General features: G+C 37.0%; 4 protein-coding genes across 7 annotated transcripts; 2 read left to right on the top strand and 2 right to left on the bottom strand.

Annotated features, from left to right (window-relative positions):
• Positions 1-1,964: 1,964 nt before the first annotated feature.
• On the bottom strand, positions 1,965-5,599 carry LOC121801102. The gene is made up of 7 exons (XM_042200562.1): positions 5,329-5,599; positions 4,040-4,081; positions 3,829-3,963; positions 3,187-3,425; positions 2,782-2,818; positions 2,569-2,626; positions 1,965-2,474 (listed from the first exon to the last, which is right to left on the bottom strand). The coding sequence occupies exons 1-7, from the start codon at positions 5,473-5,475 to the stop codon at positions 2,389-2,391; spliced, it is 744 nt and encodes a 247-aa protein (XP_042056496.1). The 5' UTR covers positions 5,476-5,599; the 3' UTR covers positions 1,965-2,388.
• A 4,489-nt stretch (positions 5,600-10,088) lies between these two features.
• On the top strand, positions 10,089-13,028 carry LOC121754035 (probable pectin methylesterase CGR3). The gene is made up of 6 exons (XM_042149366.1): positions 10,089-10,424; positions 10,536-10,575; positions 11,156-11,188; positions 11,821-12,195; positions 12,373-12,419; positions 12,689-13,028. The coding sequence occupies exons 1-6, from the start codon at positions 10,296-10,298 to the stop codon at positions 12,839-12,841; spliced, it is 777 nt and encodes a 258-aa protein (XP_042005300.1). The 5' UTR covers positions 10,089-10,295; the 3' UTR covers positions 12,842-13,028.
• On the bottom strand, positions 11,251-15,403 carry LOC121754007 (pentatricopeptide repeat-containing protein At2g13420, mitochondrial-like). 4 transcript variants are annotated; one of them, XM_042149355.1, is made up of 2 exons: positions 13,108-15,403; positions 11,251-11,545 (listed from the first exon to the last, which is right to left on the bottom strand). In XM_042149355.1, the coding sequence occupies exon 1, from the start codon at positions 15,022-15,024 to the stop codon at positions 13,381-13,383; it is 1,644 nt and encodes a 547-aa protein (XP_042005289.1). In that variant the 5' UTR covers positions 15,025-15,403; the 3' UTR covers positions 11,251-11,545; positions 13,108-13,380. The 4 variants fall into 4 exon arrangements, with proteins under 4 accessions (XP_042005289.1, XP_042005276.1, XP_042005283.1 ...); XM_042149342.1 differs by lacking the exon at positions 11,251-11,545 and adding an exon at positions 12,003-12,134; XM_042149349.1 differs by lacking the exon at positions 11,251-11,545 and adding an exon at positions 12,202-12,366.
• Positions 15,404-16,567: 1,164 nt separating this feature from the next.
• Positions 16,568-21,459, top strand: LOC121792325 (CSC1-like protein RXW8). Its single transcript, XM_042190227.1, has 9 exons — positions 16,568-16,848; positions 17,233-17,379; positions 17,477-17,540; positions 17,869-18,078; positions 18,160-18,349; positions 18,993-19,293; positions 19,767-20,055; positions 20,308-20,817; positions 21,280-21,459. Exons 1-9 carry the CDS (start codon positions 16,568-16,570, stop codon positions 21,457-21,459), a joined length of 2,172 nt encoding a protein of 723 aa, XP_042046161.1.
• Positions 21,460-24,398: the final 2,939 nt, after the last annotated feature.

Below are 24,398 nucleotides of genomic sequence, written 5' to 3'. Positions count from 1 at the left end.
CAATTAAACATTTTCTTAAAACATGTGTCCGACTCAACCGAGACTCCTAAAGCAGGACGGAGGGAGTATGATTCAGTACTGATATTAGCTGGTGTATAGTACTCTCCCGTCCTATCTTTTTTAGTTGGGACGTATATAATATATACTCTCACGTTCTATTAAAGATGATTCATTTTTTTTGGTTGTCCCAACCAAAATGATCAATTATTAAAAAATAAAAATACATTTATCTCTACTTTATTTCTTTTCTCTTATTATACACTCTCATGCCGCCCAAGAAGGTCACCTTCCTTGGGCCGAAGAGAGTAATTTTTTTGAAGCTTTATATAATCAATTTTAAAGTTTATAATATGTCAGCAAATACAGTTCCTAGTTATGATTGTTTTAAATAAATTACTCACATTATAAAAATAAAAACTTCCCTCATCCTAAAAAAAATAGATAAATTTGTAAACAACACAAATTTTAATGTGTAATTGGTAAAGTAAGAGATAGATGAAAAAACGTGAGAGAGAAAAGATAATAGTATTAGTGGATTGTGAGATCCACATTATTAGAGATATGAAATTAATTAAAACTTTTCCGTATTTAGACTTGGTCTAATTTTGAGAGGCGGCCAAAATGGTAAAATTAGTCTAATTTTTTTTAAGACAGAGAGAATATTAATTTATTGCTATGAAATTAGAAATAGCTACTATCCGTTAAATACGTTAATGATGAAAGTCGTATGTACGACTTAGAGGGATATCTTTTATATCTTTCCAGATCCACCCTACAATATGGGGTGAAAAGCCAAAAGAGTAGTACTCCATAATTTAAATGGAAAGGTAAATATGGTCTCCTACTAATTTACAGAAAAATAAAGTCATTTTCTATTTTGGGATTTCTTATAAAAATATCTCTTCTATATTTGGTAACTTCCTTCTCTCTAATAAGATGAGCTACATTCTCCACTAACAATATTATAATTACTTTTTCTTTTTATATCTCTCTTACTTTACCAATTGTGTGTTAATTCTCGTACCGTCCCAAATATCTATTTTTTTTATGGGACGGAGGGGGTATAAAAGAACCTACATTTTAAAAATATGATGGCTAAATATAGAATCTGTTAGTTTATTTTTGTGAAAATCAAGATTTGTTTTGGAGAATATAGTTATAACTACACTTTTCTTTATACCAATATTATAAGCCATAGGACATGGAGTATATAAAATGTAGATTTGGTTTCTTAAAATTAGGTGGCCAAATCAATCCAACAGATTAGGCATTGCAAATCAGAAACTGGCATATTATGAGAATAAATATACGAATAAATATGCTATAAAAAGGCAAAGCCAGGAACACATTTTATCTATCAATTTCCTAATCAAAAAATGGAATCGAAAAGAGTTGCTACCATCATGTTGTTTGCTGTTTATGTTGGACTCATTTGCATGTCTCTCATCTCAAGCTCTGAAGGCAAGTGTATTTATATATCGATCTTTTATTTTCTTTTATTATAATTAATTATTTTTGCATAAATGAACTATTTAACATTTTTGGTTGTGATTTTCAGCTGCAGGACGTGACAAAGAAACATGGATTCTTCAAGGGTCATGCTCAAAATATCTAAATTGCAATGATCATTGTGCTAAATCAGGATATGCAAAATATGGAGGAAGATGTGTTAGACTTATTCCTGATAAAAGTGATCCCATCGTTTGTGCATGCATAATGCAAAATTAGATACTATTAATTCCATTTGAAGTTGGAATAGTAGTTTGTATTATGATAATTATAATAATAGAGTTTTATTTTTTTTTACCCTTCACTTCAATTTATGGTTTTCAGGCATAATTTGTAGTAGTATATCTTGAGAGTTGAATATATGTTAATATCTGTCAAACAATTCAGATAAGGGAGATCATAATTTGGTTTCCTTCGTTTGTATGATGATGAAAACAAAATAAATGAAACTAACATTGCTTCTAAATAGCAGTTTCACTAAAATATCAAATAACCTTAAATGAGAACAATTCACCAAGAAAGCAATGCTCCATAGCCACTTAGAGGAGTCATTTAGTCTACAAAATATTCTCTAATCCTTTCTCTAATTTGATCCTAAACTGGCAAAAATTACCAAGCATTCCATCTAAGATATTTGAGCATGCTTATTAATTCCTTTATGATACGATTATTGCCTGCTACAACGATATGAAGCATGTCGACTATAATTACATTACAAACTCATCGGCCAAGTTCTTGATCATGGCTCTGCTTAGAAGAGGTTCAAATGGAATATACTGCAGTAGACCTCAACGTGGCGAATCTAATTACATTGTATACGAAATGTAGAGATGCTTGAATACGTACTCCTTGGAGAACATTGGAATGGAATCCTCGAGATCACCTGCTGGGGCTGTTGTTTTTTCTTTCGGACTTGATGGCCTCGTAAGACACCATAACTTCCTTGAATTTTGTTTCAGCGTAATCTGTGGGAAATGTGCGCATCATAGAAAGTTAGTGCAATTGATAGATGGGCAAGAGATAAAACAGTTTGTATGATATCTGCTGTTGATAAACAACCTTTATTGTCCTGATTCTGGTCCGGATGGAACTCCTTCGCCTTTGTTCTGAAGGCCGACTGCAAATAATGAAGGTATTAGGCAAAGAAGTTGACAACAAAATGACGAGCATAGATATCAACAACAGAGATAAGCTGTAATGGTGTTCCTAGGTGGACTATAGCAATTAGCAACATCTACGTATCCTATGTAGATGTCAAGGTAAGAGAGCTACCTTTATCTCTTCATCTGTGTAGGGCTTTGTCCTCCGCCTGAAACAATAAAGACATGCAGAGTGAATTGCAAGTGTTGTTCATAATAGAAAAGTAAAAGATTGTATAGATCCCGAGGGGGGGGATCTCATTCAGCAGCTACGTTTTTAGTACAAGGAAAAAAAGTAACTGGAATGGGAGAGTCAGACTCGGAAAGATGATTCCTCACTTCATTCTCTCATTTGAAAACGTGCATCATTAAGCAAAGCTTCTATGACCGCTAGCACAAGACGGCATACCAAACACAATATAAATCCATGAAAATTATTTCCTTCATTAAGAAGTGGACCTCCTGTTGAGGAGTAGGAAAACTATCAATGATATTGTATTTTCTCACTGTTACTCAAAGCATGGCTGCAGTCTTATACCTGTCAAGGCCAAGGACCGAGTAATGCTGTGATAACGAAACATTTGTGCTGGCCCTTGGATTGTTCTGCCTAAAATTGCTTTGTTGATATCTGTATGAAGCTTCTGCTTTCCAGTACCAATCATTCCTCTGAAAATTCTGATGATATGCACCTGAATCATGTTCGTTCCATCCCTCATAACCCCTTCTGAATTTATTTCTCTCTCTATTGAATACACTTTGCATCCTCCGAATTCGCTCCTATGAAAATCATCAATACAATAATATGTCAAATTACACAAAAGACTTAATTACACAAGCAAAGGTAAAATGAGAGAGCAAACCATCCAGGCAGGCAAAGAAAAAGTATAATTCTCCTTTGGAGAGAGTTACAATTCAATTAATTGGTTAGACTAAGAACAAGCTATATCAACTGGTATTCGATTCAGAAAAAAGATGTACACCAGTGTCTATAGCAAGGTATTATTACAACACAAACTTCTGAAAAAAAGTAGCCTTTTCACACTGAAAAATGTGAACAGAAAAACTAAGTACTATTAAGCTAATTTATCTACCTTTGCATGAAACAGGGAAACAAACAAGAAAAAATGAGTGTATATGTGCAATGGGATGTTCAAAATAGAATATTAATAGAAAATCTCACCACTCTCTCCATTTCTTCTTCATATTCTTCTTGCATACGGCGGTTATATCTTTTCCATGCTTCCTTTTGAAAACTAGATCGAAAAGAATGCCTGTTCTTCCATGCTGATTGAGAACTGCTCAACTTTTCGCAGGCCTATAACATTGAATGTTAGTATATGTTAAGGGCTGTCTTATTTCCTACATAGAAATAATAGAAAAACAATGACTACCTGACTATAAACCCAATCAGCTGTCCTTCGCAATTGAGTGACCTGCAATTTTCTTTTATCAGGAATCATGATTCTTCTGAAGCACATAGATATGCTGACAAAAAAAATCAAAAATTGCCAACTTTCACTTTCACCATCATACGGGCCTTCTAGAAAGCAAAAGCTAATGTTTTTCTAGACAATATTCACATAGGAACAACATTTAAAATAATTGCTTCTATTTCATAAAATCTCACATAACACTGAATTCTACCATGGTCCTTTGGGACTGGTATTTCTCAATCATAGATTTTCCAGACTTATTATCATGGTTGCATGCACAATCTTTTAGATCATGGACATAATAATATAGCCTCCAAGAACCAAATTTCGGGATAATTTTGTTGCCTATAGAAGAAACAAGCCTACAAAAGAACTACAATAGCTCCCAACACCTTCTAAGCAAGAAAAGCAAAGCATAAAAAAGTAAGCAAGAAACCAAACAGCACAGATGGTGGGGGATTCTAACTTTTCACTATCCCTATCGTTGTTACAAACCGAACAGGTTAGGACTGTAGATTGAGTCTGGCAGAGAGTAGGTCAAAGGTTAGACTCCTTCGTCATTCTTTACCTTCAGGTTAGAATACAAACCTGTGCTTATAAAGGAAAACATATAAAAAAAAACTCAACTTTGTGCCCGTCCCTTACCAGTTGTGCTCCTAAAGGATGACATGATATAATTATATTGGTTATTGCATACCAAGAAGGCAATAAAAGATAATTAGTCCATCAAATATCCATTAGCATACCTAGCAGTATGCAGAACGGCTAGATCTATCTTCTATCCAAAATCCCAAAACAGGGTTCTGCTTCTAAGTTCTAACTTTACAAGCGTAAACTTAAAACTTGGCAAAGTAGAAGTGAGACGCACCATCATGAATACCCCAAAAATAGATACATTAATCCTAAACCAGTATGCTAGCTCACTAATCAGGGGGGTATTTGTTGGTTACTTGGTCTACTATCAGAAACCAGTAAGGTAGCTCCTTTTATCACTGGCTTATTTTCTACCATGTCATACGCCTAACACCATAATCTATGTAGAAGTTGTAAACCAAAAAGAGTTTCAATATTTCACAAAATATTCAACAGTATATATAACCAATTCATCGAACACCATTGCTACACAAACTCATTCAAAAACTTTATCCCATTTGCAATGAAGTAGCATTCCCACAAAATCAAACAAAGCAAAATACCATAAAATCAAACAATTCTAAAAAAAATCGAAAGAAACGCAACAAACTTACGGCTAATGTGGTGACGGTGGCTCCGATTAATCCAAAAACAACAATGCCCCATAGCTTCATGTCCCCATCTTTATCCTGACAGCCACTGGTTTGTTGCTGCCATGGATTATTAACCTTGTTCCGTTTATCCTCCTCCTCGTTGCTCATTTTGAAGAACAATTATTCGATTAGGGTTCTGGAATCACTCAATCTATAGAAACAATTGAGGGTTTTGAAGCTCCGATTGAGTCTTCAAGCACCATCTTCAAATTTTAACGAACACGACCTTTCTCCTGCGAGTAGCTGATTTCTGTTCTTCGGGCCATCCACAATAGGAATAGCCCAGCAATAGCCCAGCCATAGCCCAGCCACTGCCACATCATCAGCACTAAAAATCCTCCTGCCACATCATCAAAACAAGCAAATAGCCCAGCCACATGCTATCCACATCATTATTAACAAATATATACAAAATGAAATAATTAAAAATCACACAATATACGGAATTAAATTTACGACACAAAAACGAGAAAATTCACTAATATTAATAAAATATAAAAAGTACATTAATTAAAAAAAATTACATAATTAAAAAAAACTAATGGCGGTCAATCCTCCGTGCCCATAACTCTTCAATTAAATCCTTTTGGAGTCGAATATGAGCCGCCGTTTGGCGCATGTCGGCGTGTGCTTGTAAGAGGCCGGCTTCATCGTGAGGTATCCCACTCCGTACGTTGGGGGCGGCCACGCCGTGGCTTGGACCAGCTTCATTATCGTCGTTGACCCAATTGGTCAGTTCGCCACCTTCATCTTCGACAATCATGTTGTGCATGATAATACATGCGTACATGATATCAGCAATGCATTGGACATCCCACAAACGCGTTGGACCCTTAATTGCCGCCCATCGAGACTGGAGCACACCAAATGCGCGCTCCACGTCCTTGCGCGCCGACTCCTGCCGTGCCGCAAAGTAGGCCTTCTTCGTATCTCCTGGGCATCGGATCGTCTTCACAAAGACGGGCCACCTAGGGTATATCCCATCCGCCAAGTAGTAGCCCATATCATGTTGGTTGCCGTTGGCGACAAAACTGATGGCCGGACCGACGCCCTGACACTGCTCGTTGAAAAGTGGCGACGAGTTGAGGACGTTGAGGTCGTTGTTCGAACCAGCTATCCCAAAATACGCGTGTCAAATCCAAAGCCGGTAATCAGCTACGGCCTCCAGGATCATCGTGGGATTCTTTCCCTTGTAGCCGGACGTGTAGAACCCCTTCCAGGCTGCGGGACAGTTCTTCCAGTCCCAATGCATACAATCTATGCTGCCTAACATACCCGGGAACCCATGCTGACTCCCGTGCATCCGCAACAGATCTTGGCAGTCTTCGGGGGTAGGCTTTCGCAGATACTGATCACCGAATACTTCTATCACTCCCAGACAGAAATTCTTCAGACATTGCAAGACAGTCGTCTCACCGATGTGGAGATACTCGTCCCACATGTCTGCCGCGCCTCCGTAGGCCAACTGCCGGATTGCCGCAGTGCACTTTTGAATAGGTGTGTGGCCGGGTCTGCCAGACGCATCGTGTCTGAAGCGGAAATACAGATATCGAGACTCCAAAGCGTTGACAATACGCATAAACAGGTTCCTGGTCATCCTAAAACGACGCCTGAAAAGGTTGGCGTTGAACCGAGGCTCCTGTGCGAAGTAGTCTTCGTATAGGCGCTGATGTGCAGCTACGTGATCCCGATCAATCACACTGCGGCGGTGGACCACTGGGGGAGGTCGAGGTATCGTCGGCTGCAAGGCCCTTTCCATCCATTGGTTTATCGCGTTGGTCGTATAGGCGTCCAACGCCTCGGCCATTCGACGTTCGTACTCCTCAGCATCCCCTCCGCTACCACCACTACTACCACCAGCATTACTCATTTTGCGTTGTTGATCTTGAACAGAAATTAAGATAGAGAGAGTACTCGTTAAAACAAGTCGTGCGAATGAAAATGACGAACAAAGCGCGTATATATAGTGTTTCGAAAAGAAAAAAATTATTTTTTCGCGCTAGGCGGTGCGCTGGGCCATCCGGGCGCTGCAATAGCGCCGAACGGACCGCCCAGCCGACCGCCCAGCGCCACATAACCGCCCAGCGCTGCGCGGTTTCTCTCTCCACTCAGCCGCTGGGCGGCTGCAATAGACCGCCCAGCGAACCGCCCAGCGCCGGCGCTTGGCTGGGCGGTCGCTGGGCGCCTATTGTGGATGGTCTCAATGAATCTATCCTTTGGTCTAATTAGAAATTAGAATCGCAATTTTATTTTAATATATAGTAAAAATTTGATATCTACGTAATTTTTAAATTTTTTTAGTTAGGTAATTATTTTTAAAGCTCAAAAATTCTATAATTTGATATCAACGTAATTTTATAATTTTAACTAAAGCCGTAATTCATGTCTTATTACAAATTAGTATTCCATTTAGGCCATCACAACGCTGTCTCTATACCGTCTCTTAAACTGTCTCTTAACTACTATTTGAGCACTATTTGAGGGCCCCACTGTCCTTTTTTCCTCCCTCTCTTAACTAAGAGACGGAACCTGCAACGCTCCATCTCTTAACCGTCTCTTAATTACTATTCATTCAATTTAATTTATAAATTTTTTTTAAAACCCAATTCAAACAAACACACTTTATTAAAATTAAAACAACATTACAACTTAACATTAAAAAAACGAAGACATAATTAAAATTCTAAAAAACGGAAATAGGTATCTCCCCAAATCGGGTTATCGCAGAAGTAGTCGCGTACTAACCGTGCGGCGGCTTCCTCCCGGTTCCGATTGATGTACTTCCGGGAGCGTCGTGGGGGTGGTGCGGCTTCCTCCGCCTCTCGTCGTCGATCTTCTTCGAGTGATTGTTCCATTAATTGACGCATTTGCTCAAAAGGATCCATTTGTTTGAGTTGATTGAAGATGGAAATTGGAGTGATAGAGAGGATTTGAGAGGAATAGATGTGTGTTTGTGTTTGAAATGAGTATGAAATAGAATTATTTATAGAGTAAAAAAATTAAAAAATTTTAAAAATGAAAATAAAAATTTAACGGTAATATTACCGTTTGAAAAAAAAATTAATTAAAAATCGATTTTTTTTTAAAAAAATGAATTATTGCGTCATCAGTGACGACGCCCACTCGCGAGCCAGCGAGTGGGCGTCACGCACGCATGGGGACGTGCCACGTGTCCCTGGCGCGTGACGAGCCATCTCGTCTCGTGTCTCGCCGAGACGAGCTACGCGACGAGACGGGCGCGAGATAGAGACGAGATGGGCGCTGCAATGCGTCTCGCGGGGGTCTCGTCTCTCCGAGACGAGACGCGAGCCCGGCGCGAGACGCATTGTGGATGGTCTTACTTGTCATAGGTATTTATAAGTTTCACACTACACACTAAAAATGATTAGCGTTATCTCACAAAAGTCTTAATACAGTACAAAATATATACTCCTAACTTTAGTAAATTAAATCTCCATTCGACATTTGACAAATGGAAGCTCCGACTTATGTAGATGATAACACTTTATAGATACTATATTCAAATTCTGAATTTAATCAATAAAAAATCCATATCTTAAGATAACAGAGCTATAAATTTAATTTGATCCAAATTATCCGAAAACCATTTTTTATCACTAAATAGGAGCTGGCAATTCAAAAAAATAATAACATAAAATCAGCATATATAAAACAAAAATCAAAATTTTGGTTTTTCTCAAATTTTTTTAAAAAATCAATAAGTACGTGAACGGAACCATATATTCAAATTTTGAAGGAAAAAAGTTCACTTTGCTCCGAAAATTTGAAAAATCAATACGAACATGAACGAAATAGTTTAAATAAAGTATTCAAAATCTGAAAATCCGATCGTGACAAGTCAAATTTAAAATATGATTCAACTTTTTTACTTTTCAATCGGATAGTATTTTAAAAAATTTTCGGATGTTCGGATTAGATAGGATATTTTAAATCTAAAAGTAATTTAAATTCCAAAATGTTATAATCTTTTTTATATAATAAAAATACAGTATTAAAACTATAAAACATTTGTATTGAACAAGCATTTGGTAAGAGTACTACATTTTCAGATTTTGATATTGGATTTTAGAATTTTTGATATTGCATTTTAGGAATTTTATATAGTGTAATACAATTTAAAATTTTTAGATCGAATCATTTCATAGTTTGAATGTTTCAAACGGGATGAATTCATTTTCAATAAAATATTAATTTTTTTTATAAGTCGGGGTTCGAATCACCGTAGGTGCAGCATAGATAAACGATGAAAATAATAGCTGAGTTATTTTTTGGAAAAAGGTGAAAAAACTATAGCATGAGGTTCAAATGCCATTCATTTGACTTTATAGTGTAGAGGTCAAAACTGGTTACGAACATATGTCAATTTTACGATTTTGGTTCTATAGTTTATCTTTTTAATTTTTGCATCTGGAACATTTTAACTCGGATCACAATTGGTCCTACACTAACAATTCCGTCAATTTTTAAACGGTTTTAACCCGATTTTGATCGATTTTTAAACGATTTTAACCCGAATTAGACTGTTAAAACCATTGAAATCGGGTTAAAACCATTTAAAAATTGATGAAATTATTAGTGTAGGACTAACTGTGATCCGAATTGAAATGTTCAGGATGTAAAAATTCAAAAGATAAAGTATATAACCAAAATTATAAAATAAACATATGTTTTGTATAACACAGTTGGATCATAAGCTTAGCGCCAACTAACCAATTTATGCTTTCAATATCAATTCTCTCCAATCCATCGATTCACTCACCAATCAACCAACACAAATCATAATCACAAATTTCAATCAAAACGGATCTGTATTGATTTCATTATCGATTAATTCCCGCGTTGTCGGCTGTTTACAGTGCATGTTGTTGATGCGTCAAAATCTGTAAATCACTCAAGTTTTGGGAACGATGATGGTCTCGCGACGGCCGGTGAATCCTGCTCGGCGCCATTCTGAAGGCGGCGCAGCTGCATTTTCATCTCCCGCCCATTTCAGATCGCGCCCTCCTCCCTACTTATCAATTGCCGCCTTAATTCTGGTTTTTTTTTTATGAATTCGCGATTTCGTTTTATAGTAATGTGATTAGGGTTTCTGCAATGAATTCGCGATTTTGTTTATGGTTTATTTTTTTTTTATTTTCACTTTGCAGGGAGCAATCCTTCTCATTGGCTATCTCCGTCTTGGTCAAGGTCTAATGCTTTCCCTTGCTCCGATATATATTTGGGTGATTTTGCTCTTGATTTCACTACTGAAAGATTTTGCTAGAATTGCTTCCAAATTAAACAGTTTTACTACCAATTCGCAGTTTCTAGCTCCGCTTGTTCTTGTTTAGAATGATAATTCTTTTATTCGCTAATGCTCTGTTGTGTTAAAGTGAGAGACGCGCTGTCACTTAAACGACATGTCACGTCCTTAAAGACGTGCTCCTGTTTTCGAGGGCTCTTCCTTGGGTGACGCGCTTCCATTTCGCGATTTATCCATGTTTGCAACTTTAAAAAACAGTCTCCCATTTTGGGAGGTTAGTTCCTATATCATGTTCAACTATCAGAGTTAACTTTAACAGAGATTAAAGTAGAAACCGATGTTACCTTCAAAATCCAAAATGGTTACCTCATTTTATTTCCAGTATTCTGTGCAGGTTTTCATAATAGTAAAATGTCCTACCTTTCTTGTGGTTAGGAATTGTATTGATTGTTAGTTCGACTTTATGCTTTTAGGCAACAAAGCTTTATGTTTTGCTTTGACTGATGAGCAATGATTGTGTTGTAGATTCCTTGGGGAGTAAACTCAGTTGGGTTCAAGGTAATTATATTTGCTTGCTCTTTGTATAATTTGAAGTATAATCTGTTATATCCATCTCCTTATAACTGGATGCAAGACAGCATGTTATTTGATACCCTGTCTTAAGCAGCAATTAGTGATACATACCCTCTCCAAGAACATATATTGATTTAACTGATTGCCACAGTCATGTTGATTCGACGAGTGTGGTTTTCTTCTCCTTGAGATGGGTCTTTTGATCTTTTGATACACAAATCTTCTAGATGTTTCTCGTGCAAATCTTCCAAAGCCCGTCGTTGAACTCATTCGACCTGACGAGCTAGATGGAAAGAAAACCGCTCCTGCAACATCTGTCTCAGTGTTGCATGGATCCAAACACTGCCAACATTAGAGACAACACCAAGATCTCAGCATCTGATCCATCTTTATACATTCAGTTGGGGGATTGAGTTTGCCAGATATTAAAAGTTGATTGCATTTTAGATAACAACTTTCACCAACAAAAAAATACTACTACTAATTTAGTGTTAGTTTCCATTAAGATATCAACTACTACATCTAGTAGTAGCTGTTATATCTGTAAATTGAACAAAGAGAAAAAAACTGATGACTGATACACTGCATCTCACTAAAAACTCCTAGTCTCTGTTCAGGTGAGGTTTCATGTAGCGGAGAAGTTCAACGCGCCATTCCAATTCTGAAAGCGGCATATGGGGATAGCTTGCACAAGGTGCTGCATGTTGGTCCAGAAGCTTGTTCTACTGTTTCCAGATTGTTAAGAGAGGACGAGGCTGATGCTTGGGGCGTGGAGCCATATGATATAGAGGATGCTGATCGGAAGTGCAAAAGAATGGTGCAAAGTGGCCTCGTCCGAGTGGCTGATATAAGGTTTTTACTTCCCTACAGGACAAAGTCATTTTCCCTAGTGATTGTGTCGGATGCATTAGATTACTTGTCTGCAAAGTACCTGAATAGGACTATTCCTGAATTAGCAAGGATGTCATCGGATGGCCTTATCATTTTCACTGGTACGAGAAACATCCCACAATCTACTCTAGACTTGCTCTTTTGCACAAATGTGTTGTAGGTAGTGTATAACTACAACACATTTGTGCAAAGCTTCTATCAATAGTGCAAAGCTTCTATCTTTGTTCTCATAATGCTCTTGAACTTGTTTCTCAAACTTTAATCTTGTGCATCTGTAGGATACCCGCGTAATGTTAAAGCTAAATCTGACAGAAATGGACGTTCGGTAACTCATCTGCCTCATGCTATTATATTTATGTTTTCATTTACACAACACGGATATTAGGTTTGGTTCAAGGAGGGGAAAATGATCGCATACTTGTGTTTTCATTTTTGTCACCAAATATAAGGCCAAAGTAGCATCATTGGTTTAAATACGAAAACCAAAGATCTATATATGTTGCTGCCAAAGACAACATTGAGGAATATCAAAAGAATGATTTAACTTGCCTTATATTTATCATTTGCTTTTTGTAAACCACCCTTTTCCGACAGGTTAAATTGAGGAGCGTGAACTGGTGGGCTGAATACTTTGATCATCTGAGCTTAGATGAGAATGAAGATATGACTAAGAAGTTCGAACAAGCTTCAGAAAGAATGTCACACATCCCACTTTGCCAAATTTTTCATCTCAAGCCATATAACTGATATGGCACTGGAAGTATGTTTTTGATGTCTCTTCCTTTAATTTATAAAGAAAAGCCATATAGCTGATATAGCAGTAGAAGTATAGAGGGAAATGGAACATAGTCAATTAGAAAGGATATGTTCATTTAGGCACTGGATTTCCACAAACAATGTCATATCTATATTTGAACACTTATATTACCACATTTGTCCATTAGCTTATCATAGTAGTAACTTTTTAAGTGATGGCAAATTGCAATCTATTTTTCCTACAAAAGAAATCTCACCTCAAGAATGTGTAAACAATCCATCATGGGTATGAGGGGAACAAGTCAAATGTAGTCCCAAGAAAGCATCCAGAAAATTCCAACCTGAATACCATAAACCTTGAAACTCACTTTCAAAGTTTAGACAGTAATTGCCTCTTCCAATAGGGCCACATAACATGCCACTTGACTTGATCTAGTCAAAGGTGAATATATGCTTCTTCCATTGTTCCTAGCCTTCATCTTGTTTGATGAAGGAGAGCTTGACTATTGAAGGGAGGCAAACAACAAAATTCACCTCTTGTAAGGGTTGAGGTGATACTGTTTGAACTCTTCACCAAATGATATCGACTCTTCCTCGAGCTTCTTCTTCAACATCCTCCAAGTTCTCAACATATCAGCTTGAATCAACCCTCGATACAGTGTCTCAAAAGTGAACTTCTGCGGAAGAAATCCTTTCTCTATCATATCCACGAACAACTCACACGCTTGTCTCCATTTCCTCTTCTCGCACAATCCATGAACCAAAATCGTGTAAGCATCCAAGTCAGGCCCGATTCCACTTGAGCACAGATCATTCCAAACCTCCCACAGTAGTCCCATTTTATCCAACACCATAAGCATTCTCAACAATATATTATACGTATGCATATTGAGAGAATGCAAAGACCCCTCCTTCATCTTCCTATACAACCTCATTGCACCATCCACATCCTTCCTACCTCTATACTCCTTAAAAAAGCAATTGTATGTCTCTGCCGTGGGAGTAACCCCATGCTGTAGCATCTCATCTAACAACTCCTCGGCCTCCTCCATCCTCCCACAAGACGAAAGACACTTCACAACAGAGGTATACGTGGCCACACTCGGGCAAACCCCCTTCTCCTTCATCATTGCCAGCTTATCCAAACACAGCTGCGGCTTATGTGCCCTGCTATACACGTGTAACAAAATTGAGTAACTCGTGACATCAGGCTCCAACCCCTTCTCACGCATTTCGCCAAGAACACTCTCTGCCTCCCTGATAACCATCTCAAACCTCCCCTCCGGGTGCAGGCTCGCACGCCTGCAAATCCCGTTTAACAGCACGTTGTAAGTAACCACATTCGGCTCAATCCCTCTCTCCAACATCTCCCCAAGAAACCTCTCTGCCATATCGATCCTCCCGACCTTACACCACCCGTAGATCAAAACAGTATACAATTTTGCATTTGCTTCAACTCTATACTTCTCCTTATTGAAAACCTCAACCGCCACCTTCACATATCCATACTTGCAGAGCGTATCCAACAGATAACAGAAACAGAAACTAAACTGTGAATCGAAAACCTCATCGCCAATAAAAATACTCATATCGTAAAACGCACGAATCGCACTTCTCGTGAGGCCAGCAGATACAAGCCGCCTGATCAAGACGAAGAAGGTCGTGAAATCCGGCTTTGAAGCGCTGTTCTCACTATCCATCTGCATAATCAGCTGCCACGCGACATCGAACTGGCGAACTCTGCACAAGATGTTGATGATAAGGTTGTAGGCTGCGGTGTCGAGAAGATGAGAAGGGGATGGGGAGTAGGATTGGGTGAATTTGAAGAAGGCGAGTGCGATTTTGGAATGGTGATTTAATCGGAGTAGGGTTTGGTGGACTAAATGCGGGGATAAGGAAATGCCGTGGAGCTGGATGGAGGATTCCATGTGGTGGAAGGGGTTGTGGTGGCGGATTAAGATTTGGCAGAGAGAGTCCGCCTCCGGGGAGTTTTGAAGCGGCGGGAGAGATGGTTTCCGTACACTGAGCGACGGTGGAGAGCTGTCATCTTCGGAGTCGGAAAATGAGTGGAAGAATTTGAGCTGCGAGGCAGTTTTAACAAAATTGAAGCGGGATAGGAAGAAATCATTGGCAGGAAGCCCCAAGCCGCGAACCCTAACTGAGAAATTCATCATGCCCAATCGATTTCAGGCAAATTATACTGCAATTAAGAGCTGGAGTATTTGCTGAATCTACCGGAATTGCATTTCCCGCCACCAGTGAGAGAATCTGGGGCAGCTACGGCGGCGGTCAGCCTGGTTAGAGAGTGGACAGGGGCGGCGGTTGTGTGAGCTGCTGGAGGTCCGACGAGAACGGTGAGATGGCGGCGAGTGGCTGTTTCTACTGGCGTTACGACTACAATTCAGAGATACGACGGCCGCAGCGGATGATGAGCGGCGAGACTTCGCCGGATTTATGAGAGGAGAGAAATTTTTTCCTGTGTTTTGACGGTGAAGGGAGAGAAGAGAAAGGCCAGCCGGCGAGGTGAGAGGGAGATTATTTTATGGGCCTTATTTTTATTTAAGTATTATTTGGGCCCAAAATCAATTAAATTGGAAAGAGATTTTATTCGTGGGCCCACAAATTGGTAAAAGAACGATTTTATACTACTCCATATATGTTGTAAAATTCTTTTTTAGTCATTAATATTCATCCCAAAAAAGGTCATTGTAAAATTCATGTACGCATTTAATTTATTTTGAATGATACATTTATATGGTAGTATTTATTTTGAATGATACATTTATATTTTACTGTGGTAGTATTTATTATTTCAAAAGTTAACATCATAAATAGACTTTTGTAGTCACAAAATTTTATGTAGTAGTATTATTTTATAAATTAATTTTTAAAATAGGAAAAGTGATATTTCAATTAGAAATATGTCAATTAAATAAGACCTAGGAAATAATTAAGCATATAATTAAAAATAGGATAATAAAAATCATAAACAAGTCTACTAATTCCTATGAACTTTGAAAGTGGTTTTAAAAAATCACAAACGTTAAAATTGGTGTCGGTTTTCAATCCCAACAAATTTACGAAACATAACTTTTTTTCCTATTACGAGCATATTATTCAACATCAAATTCAAAAATTAGGGCATCGAAATGACGTCGTTTCATCCATAATTCAGACTATGCCACATAGATTTCAAGGCTAGCCACAAAGAATTAGAATTTACCGAAAATTTATATTTAGGCCGAGTTGAAGAAATTGTAAACTTCTAAACGATTGTGATTTTTGAGAATATTTTCAATATTCGTGAAAAATACTGGAATTCGCTCAAAATTCATGATTTTTAAGACCAATAAAAAATGTAAAAGTTAAATGATTGAACTAACCATCTATATATATTCTTTACACATGTATTTATACTAAACTTCACAAATATATTTTCTAATCATACCTCAATTAAGAGCTTTTTTAGAATGTCTAAATCAAGATATATATTTCATCTCCCTCCTTTATCTTCTCTTCTCTTCTCTTCTCTTTCTCCCTCCCTTCCTCCATCCCCCTTTTCCTGCAATTTCCTAATCCTAAACCTAAATATCATTCATTAGCAATTTCAATTTGTTTTCTTCCCCTTTCGTAGCAATTCAACCACATTTTTTTTCCATTTTGTTTCATTCTAATTTTGCCATGCAAGATTCCATGCATGTTTATTCGTAGAGAGAGATGAACGTTGGTGGTCTGTTGGCTTCTGCTGGTGTGAATAGTGTTATCTGCCTTGGCGTCTTCTCCTTGTATTCTGTGTTGAGAAAGCAACCAAGCTTCGTGGCTGTCTACTTTGGGCACAAGATTGCTGAATCCAAATCCAAGCGCCACGATCCCTTCTGGCTCGGGAGGCTCGTCCCTTCCGCGAGCTGGGTCGTCAAGGCCTGGGACGCAACCGAGGACGAATTGTACGTCGCCGGGGGCGTCGACGCCGTTGTCTTTCTACGTGCAGTCGTCTTCAGGTCAATTTGTGTTCTGTTTGATGGATTAGATAAAATTCAATTTTATAAATATTGTTTGGTTGGATACTTAATCTCAAGACGACAATGTCGTGTGAGATTGGCTTTGGTTTGTGAGCCATGACAAAATAAAATTACTCTTGGGTTATTTTGGGCAAATTGAATCTCACGACAAGTTAATCTTATCAGATTGTGCACTATTACTTCTATTATATGCTTGCTCGGTTGGGATAGGTACGGTTTGATACTTAATCTCGAGATAATGTCACATAAAATTTGTATTGCCATTTGAGTCTGTCTGATTGAATCTCTCATAATAAGTTAATCTTGAGTAACAGAACACTCAATGTGTGTTTTACTATAATAAATTTGTAATGATTTGTGCAGTATCAAATTGTGCACCGTGGCATCTATCATATGCCTGGCGTTTGTTCTTCCTCTTAATTATTTTGGGAAGAAAAGGCAGCACAAGCACATCAGAGAAGAGCTTTTAACTGTTTTCACCATTGGCAATGTCCAAAGAGGATCAGAATGGTATGGAAACTTATTTATTTAGTCATATAAGCATATATACTCTAATAGTATTATGCATGTATCCTAATTGGACATTTGATTTTTCCCTCTTTTTCAGGCTAGGTTTTCATTGTCTTGTATTACATATCATAACTATATGCGCATGTGTCTTTCTTTACTCTGTAAGTACTTTTTTTTCCTTTTGGCTTTGTAACTAACCAAATAAAGGTCTAAGCAACATTTTAAAATCGGACTGGATTGGCTTGCTCAACCGGTTTGGCTGCGTGTTGGTGTGATGTCCGGTCCAATCTAGTCATAAATATCGTCATTAGTTTGGGCATTTGCAAACTGAAAAAACACTGGTTTGCAATCTAGGGCTTCCTAACCCCCTATCTTATACTCAATCTCACTCGATCGAACCAACCATGAATCGATAACTTCATTGGTCTAATTTCTTAAAACATTGGGCCTATGTTCATCCAAAAATAATAATGTTTCATTGCTTGTCAGGAATTCAAGTACATCATGAAGATGAGATTAAACCACATAAATTCACCTCTTTACCATCCTAGTCAGTTTACAGTAGTTGTCCGAGCAATCCCATGGATAGACCAAGAATCATATAGTGATACTCTAGCCAGATTCTTCACAGATTTCTATGCATCAAGCTACTTATCCCATCAAATGGTTTATGAGAGGAGTGCAATCCAGAAATTGATGGTAAGAATGTTACAAACATGATTGAATATGTATCTCAACAAATGGTTTATGTTTAATATACACATTATTACATATGTTTAGAGTGATGCTGAAAGGATGTACACGATACTCAGAAACATCCACATGGAGAGACGATATGTGAAAAGACTATTGAGATGCGGGTTTTGTGGAAGCCATAATAATGCTTCACAAGATTTCAGGGCACTTTCCGACGAATCTAATAGTGTTACGAATGAAGAAACCTTCCTTGACGATTCAGATGTAAGAAAAATGTTTGATTCCGAATCAATTTTGTACTTGCGTGTATGTATGCAGGATCACATAGATCTCAATATTTCCGTAGTATGTAGATTAATTTGTCCACGCATACTGTTAAACATAAAAATGCATAAACCCTAAAGACCATAAAGTGCACAAAATGCATATTAGCTGCCAATATTAGGGTTGAGTCAATATCGTTGTTAACCTAATTTGAACAATCAATCTCCGTAGGAATAATTTTAATGTGCATGCTGTGTTGCCTTTGTGTGCCTGTAAATTCTTGGTGTCGTTTGATATTTATTATTGCTTTTGTTGCATGTGTCATTTACCACAAACTTCATATAAATAAATCAATGTGACACATGAACAACCACATTATTGAATGTCATTATTCACGTCTTACACCAATCCGATCACCTTGAGTTCATAGATCCGAGGTGAATGTGCACATGCAATTCTTACTAGACCCCAATCTTGCAGCGCACACACAAAAGTTGATTGTGATTCAAATAAAAATCTTTTAACACGAGAACTGTAAGAACTCATGACATAAACGCAATAAACCCTACATTAAACAAAATATGGCAAATTCGTGACACCAATTCAGTGCAAGAATGTACACAATCATACTCGCGTTTTGTGTGCGGCTGTGCAGGAGTGTGGAGCAGCACTAGTTTTCTTCACGACTCGTTATGCTGCGCTGGTTGCATCGGAGGCTCTTCAATCGCAGAACCCCATGGCATGGGTGACCAATGCTGCTCCTGAACCACGTGACGTGTTTTGGGCTAATCTCTGCGTCTCTTACCAAAGCCTTTGGATTCGAAAGATTATAGTTGTAGTTGCCTCCATTTTTTTCGTCACTTTCTTCCTTTTCCCTGTTGTTTTTACACAGTCTCTTGTCCATCTTGATAAACTAACAAAGTTGCTACCATTCTTGGAGAAGGTTGTAAAAAGGTAATTACATGTTCCAAACTTTTCTATTTACTCTTTTTATATGTATCCCAACTAGGAACGAGTAGTTATAATTATTTAATTACAAGTTATTTACATGCCAAACTGTTTAACATACTTACCATAACTGAGGATATGTATATATAAAATTTATTACTGTAAAATTTATTTATTTTAATCTATTTATTACTAAATTTTCCCGTATATTCATTTTATCCACGAAATAATAGTCTCATTTTTACTATAAATGGAAGTCTGCCATTAATAGTCTTGTTTGACTATTCTATAGATCATTACTCACTTCTAGAGAGGTTCATTTAGTTTTTTGCATCATAGGTTTCGGTTTGATTCGGTTACAAATACAATCGACAAGTTGAGTTAGTTTTTTTGCATCATAGTTTTTCGGTTTGATAACTTTCATTCAGTAATCAATCGAACCGACCGCATACTCACCCCTATAGGCTACCATTTTGCAGGGTAGTTTTGGAACAACTGGTGACCGGATATCTGCCTAGTGTTATACTAACTTTATTTCTATGCTTGGTTCCACCGGTGATGTATGTGTTCTCGACGTTGGAGGGCGTGATTTCGCGCAGCGAGAGGAAGAGAAGTGCTTGCATCAAAGTTCTATACTTCGTCATATGGAATGTTTTCTTTGCTAACATCTTGACAGAGGCAGCTATCGACCATTACCAAATCTCAATCCTCAGGCTAGGAGACTACAAAAACATACCTACTTTGCTTGCCAAAGCCGTCCCAACCACGGTCATTCTCTCTCTCTCTCTCTCTCTCTCTCTCTCTCTCTCTCTCTCTCTCTCTCTCTCTCTCTCTCTCTCTCTCTCTCTCTCTCTCTCTCTCTCTCTCTCTCTCTCTCTCTCTCTCTCTCTCTCTCTCTCTCTCTCTCTCTCTCTCTCTCTCTCTCTCTCTCTCTCATACTAACGTGTAATCCTACTCGTAAGTAGAATCAAGAAAAAACAACATTTCTTTTTTTTTCCCTGAAAATTTTAACTTTTTCAGGCAACCTTCTTCATGACATACTGTCTAACATCAGGGTGGGCTAGCTTGGCTTGTGAGCTGATTCAGCCATTCCCTCTCGTCGCCAACCTGTTCACTAGATACGTACTTCGAAGCACTGAAGACTCATCCATTCCATATACATTTCCTTACCACACAGAAGTTCCGAGAGTTCTCTTGTTTGGTCTGCTCGGTATCACATGCTCCACCTTAGCGCCGTTGATACTGCCATTCGTGCTTGTCTACTTCATGCTCGCATTCCTCGTGTATCGCAACCAAATACTTAATGTGTATGTGACTGACTACGACACCGGCGGCCAGTATTGGCCGATTATCCACAACACCACTATCTTCTCCCTCGTCCTGACGCAGGTCATTGCTCTCGGAGTCTTTGGGATAAAAGACGCACCAGGGCCTTCCACGTTTACTTTCCCTCTCATCGTCGTGACTCTTCTTTTTAACCAGTTCTGCAGGCAGAGGTTTCTGCCAGTCTTCTTCAGAACTCCTGCTAAGGTAATTGTATTCTTATTGTAGGGTTAATGTTTCGTGTGTTCAGATATTCACATGTGACTTGTCCCACCTAGAAAAATATGAAATAAAAGATAGTACATCTCTCATTTCCTTTAAAAATAAAAATTATTTCTATTTTGGTCTATCGCTTAAAATTTAAAACTTTCTATTTTAGGAAAGGTTTTTTCTAGATGAACTCATTTTCCATTAACAATACTCCAATCACTTTTTTTCTTTCTGTATCTCTTTTACTTATCAGTTGTGCATTAAAAACTTGGGTTGTTTCAAAAGTTTAATTTTAAAAGACGGTGTTTGTATCAACTTAAATGTTCAAAATATCACCGACTGGTTTTGACAACGAATCAGTATGCTTTAATGAATATGACTGTACCTAGCCGTTGTAAAATCTAACAGTTTGATTATGATTGAAATATTTCCTCACTCTTTTTTTTCTCTTTCGGGTAGAGTGTTATTGAGATGGACCGTAGAGACGAACAAAGCGGGCAAATGGCGGAAATCCATCAGAGCTTGCTAACAGATTACACTCAGTACACTTCAGAGAGTGAGAATAAGAATAAAGAAATGATTAGTAGAACTGATGCTGAACTTGATGAAACTGAGAAGGGAGATATATCTCATGCTTAAGATTGACATGATCATTCATGATGATGAATTTTGAGTTCGGAATTTCCTTACAATAATCTTCGCCTGAAGATCCGCTGCTAATTATGGTGGTATATATTATAGCGATCATTCCACCACTAATCCGCTGCTAATAATGTAAAACGTGAGTTTTTTTGTAGAGAGCTGCTAATATCTCTACCTAACACTTTTACTTTAGCACATCCTGAATCCTTTCTCAATTTTCGTAAATACATTTGTAACTGTTAATTTAGAGAAACGTATATATCATTTCGATTGAAGGTTTTTTGTGTGTTTGAAGGGTTGAATGACCTTATTTATAAAGCATGTTATGATCTATATATGATGGGATAGTGATTAAATGCATAATTATATCTTAATGCATAACTAAAGATCAAATCTTAACCATTAGATAAAAAATGGAAGAATGAGATTTGGATGAATTTAGAAAACACGTAGTTCAAGGGCTATTTTTTTGTTACGACTAGCCCATGTTTTAACCTAAAAAATGAATTTGTCCTCTTTGAGAGTTGGATTATGAGATGAAATTACTAAACTATCCGTTAGCTTTTCTACACTCCGTTTGTGCTGATATTATGGAGTACTATTCTATTTATACTCCCTCCGTCTCACTCTAAGTAAACCATTTTCTTTTTTAGAATGTCTCACTCTATAATACATTTCTAAAAATAGAAATATCATTCTTACTTTTTCCCTCTCTCTTACTTTATTCTCTCCACTTAACTCACAAAACAATACTATTTAAAATCTCGTGGCGGAATAGAAATGCTCCAATTAGAGTGGGACAGAGGGAGTATCAATCATAAAATTAAAAAAAGAGTAAATTTTAAATTAAGCTATCAAACACAATAATCAAATACTTTCTTTGTCCCCTAAAATTATAAAATCTTTCTTTTTTAGTCTGTCGACTAAAAATAAAAACTTTCGATTTAAGGAAACTTCATTCTTTCGAATAAAGTAGGACCTATTTTCACTAATCACACTTTTCTTTTTATCTCTTTCTTTATTAATAGTGAGTTAAACCCATACCTTTTCAAAAAAAATTATTTTTAAAGAACGGAAGGAGTATAACAAATATCATATTCATTATTTTAGCTAGCCAAGATATGGATTGTGTACGAAATTAATGGGCTTCGTTATTATATTGGGCCTTCAAAGGATGCAATAATCGAATTTGGACTGGATCGGGCCCACGCAATTGTGGAGAGGCATGACACGAGTCCCCAACAATTTTGTAAATTTTTATGGGTAACTTTACCAATTTTATGTCACAATTATAATTTTGAAGTTAGTGTAAACTCATAAAACACAATAATTTAATTAAATGGAAATATGGAACATTACAGTTTTTGCTCTACTTTCCAGATTACAACAGTACTACCTAATTATTCATTTTTTCATATGTATTTAAAACAAATGAAATCTAATCGCACAAACCTTATAATTATTTATAAAAAGAAAAGGAAAAGGAAAAAAGGAGACTCATCAGATCAGAGGATAGTGCAAAAGGAGGAAGAGGCGCCGGAATCTGCGGCCACGGCGGAGGAATTAGCGCCGGAATCGACGCCGGGCCAAGCCTTGCAGTTGCAGTGTTGACCTTCCGGAATTCGTTTGTACACCGCCGGAACGTGGCGGCCGCAGCCGCCCCAGCTAGTTTTGCCGCAATTGGAGCACTTGCTTTCGTAACACATCTTTAATCTTTCTCTTCTTCCCTTTTTTTTCTCTCTGTCTCCTCTCCCAATTTGTGCGTGTATATATATTAGAGTAAATTTCAAATTAAATTCTTGAAAAATAGGTTTACATCTAGATCCTTGAATTCTACAAAATATCGCCACGGGTATCTCAAAAATTATTAATCACATTTCAGGTCATTTTCAACTTTTTTATTCCCATTTTACGCGTACTTAGCTAAAATTTCTTAATTAAAATTTTCATTCATTACTTTTGTACGTAATAATATTAATTTATACAAAAATATAATGTACATATATATAAATAATAAACAATTAAAATAGTACATGTAAATCTTAAATGTTAGATTTGAAAATGCTAGCTAATGATTTTAGACTAATTTGGAATTGAGAAGGACGTTATTGACGATTTTCACAAGATTTGTAGTGATATTATTTGAAGATCAAGGGTCTAAAGACTTAATTTAAAGTTCATTCTATATTAATATATTAAATTTTAGCTGCATTATTTGATTGACGAACAAAACGATGGCCGGATGGCTTGCATTTATTATAAATTGAAGATTGATTCGGTTGTGTTGTTGGACCGTTGATATCAATGAATTAATGCCTTGCTTATGGTTCATACAGTATATACTACTTATTACTTATATTCCTATTCATAGACATATATATTCATGCTTATGATTCATAGATATATTATTATCATATTCCTATGGATATCAAAGACTAAATTGTCTGAAACTTTTTCAAATTCGATCATTGTTACAAAATTTATGAAGTTAAGATTTATTTTTGCAATTACTCTACGGTAAAAAATCAAAATCTGTTCGTCTAAGTGCAATATATTATTGATCTATTTTCTACTAAGATTTAGCTCGTTAATATTGAAGCTCACATATGATTTAAATACTGTCATATTATAACTGCACCAAAAAAAGTGACATAAGATACATCAGTACTTTTTAACTCCATTACTTTTTTTTTGGCAATTTTCAATAAATTAGTCACTATTACAATCGTTTTTATGGGTTTTTAATGTGATGAAAATGAATATTAATCAAATTACTTGTCATTCGGTCGAAATTGTCTTTATCTAGTTACGGCTATACAAAGATACATTAATAAGTAGTATTTGGGTAAAAAATAATGTATTTATATTAAGAAGAATTTTTATAATACTCATAAATATTATAAGTAAAATTGAAGAGTGGACTGAATCTGTACTGC

Source organism: Salvia splendens, chromosome 1 (genome assembly GCF_004379255.2).
Source record: "Salvia splendens isolate huo1 chromosome 1, SspV2, whole genome shotgun sequence".
In the NCBI taxonomy this organism is placed as follows: domain Eukaryota; kingdom Viridiplantae; phylum Streptophyta; class Magnoliopsida; order Lamiales; family Lamiaceae; genus Salvia; species Salvia splendens.
The sequence above is the reverse complement of the archived record's forward strand: the minus strand, read 5'-3'. Positions and strand labels throughout refer to the sequence as shown.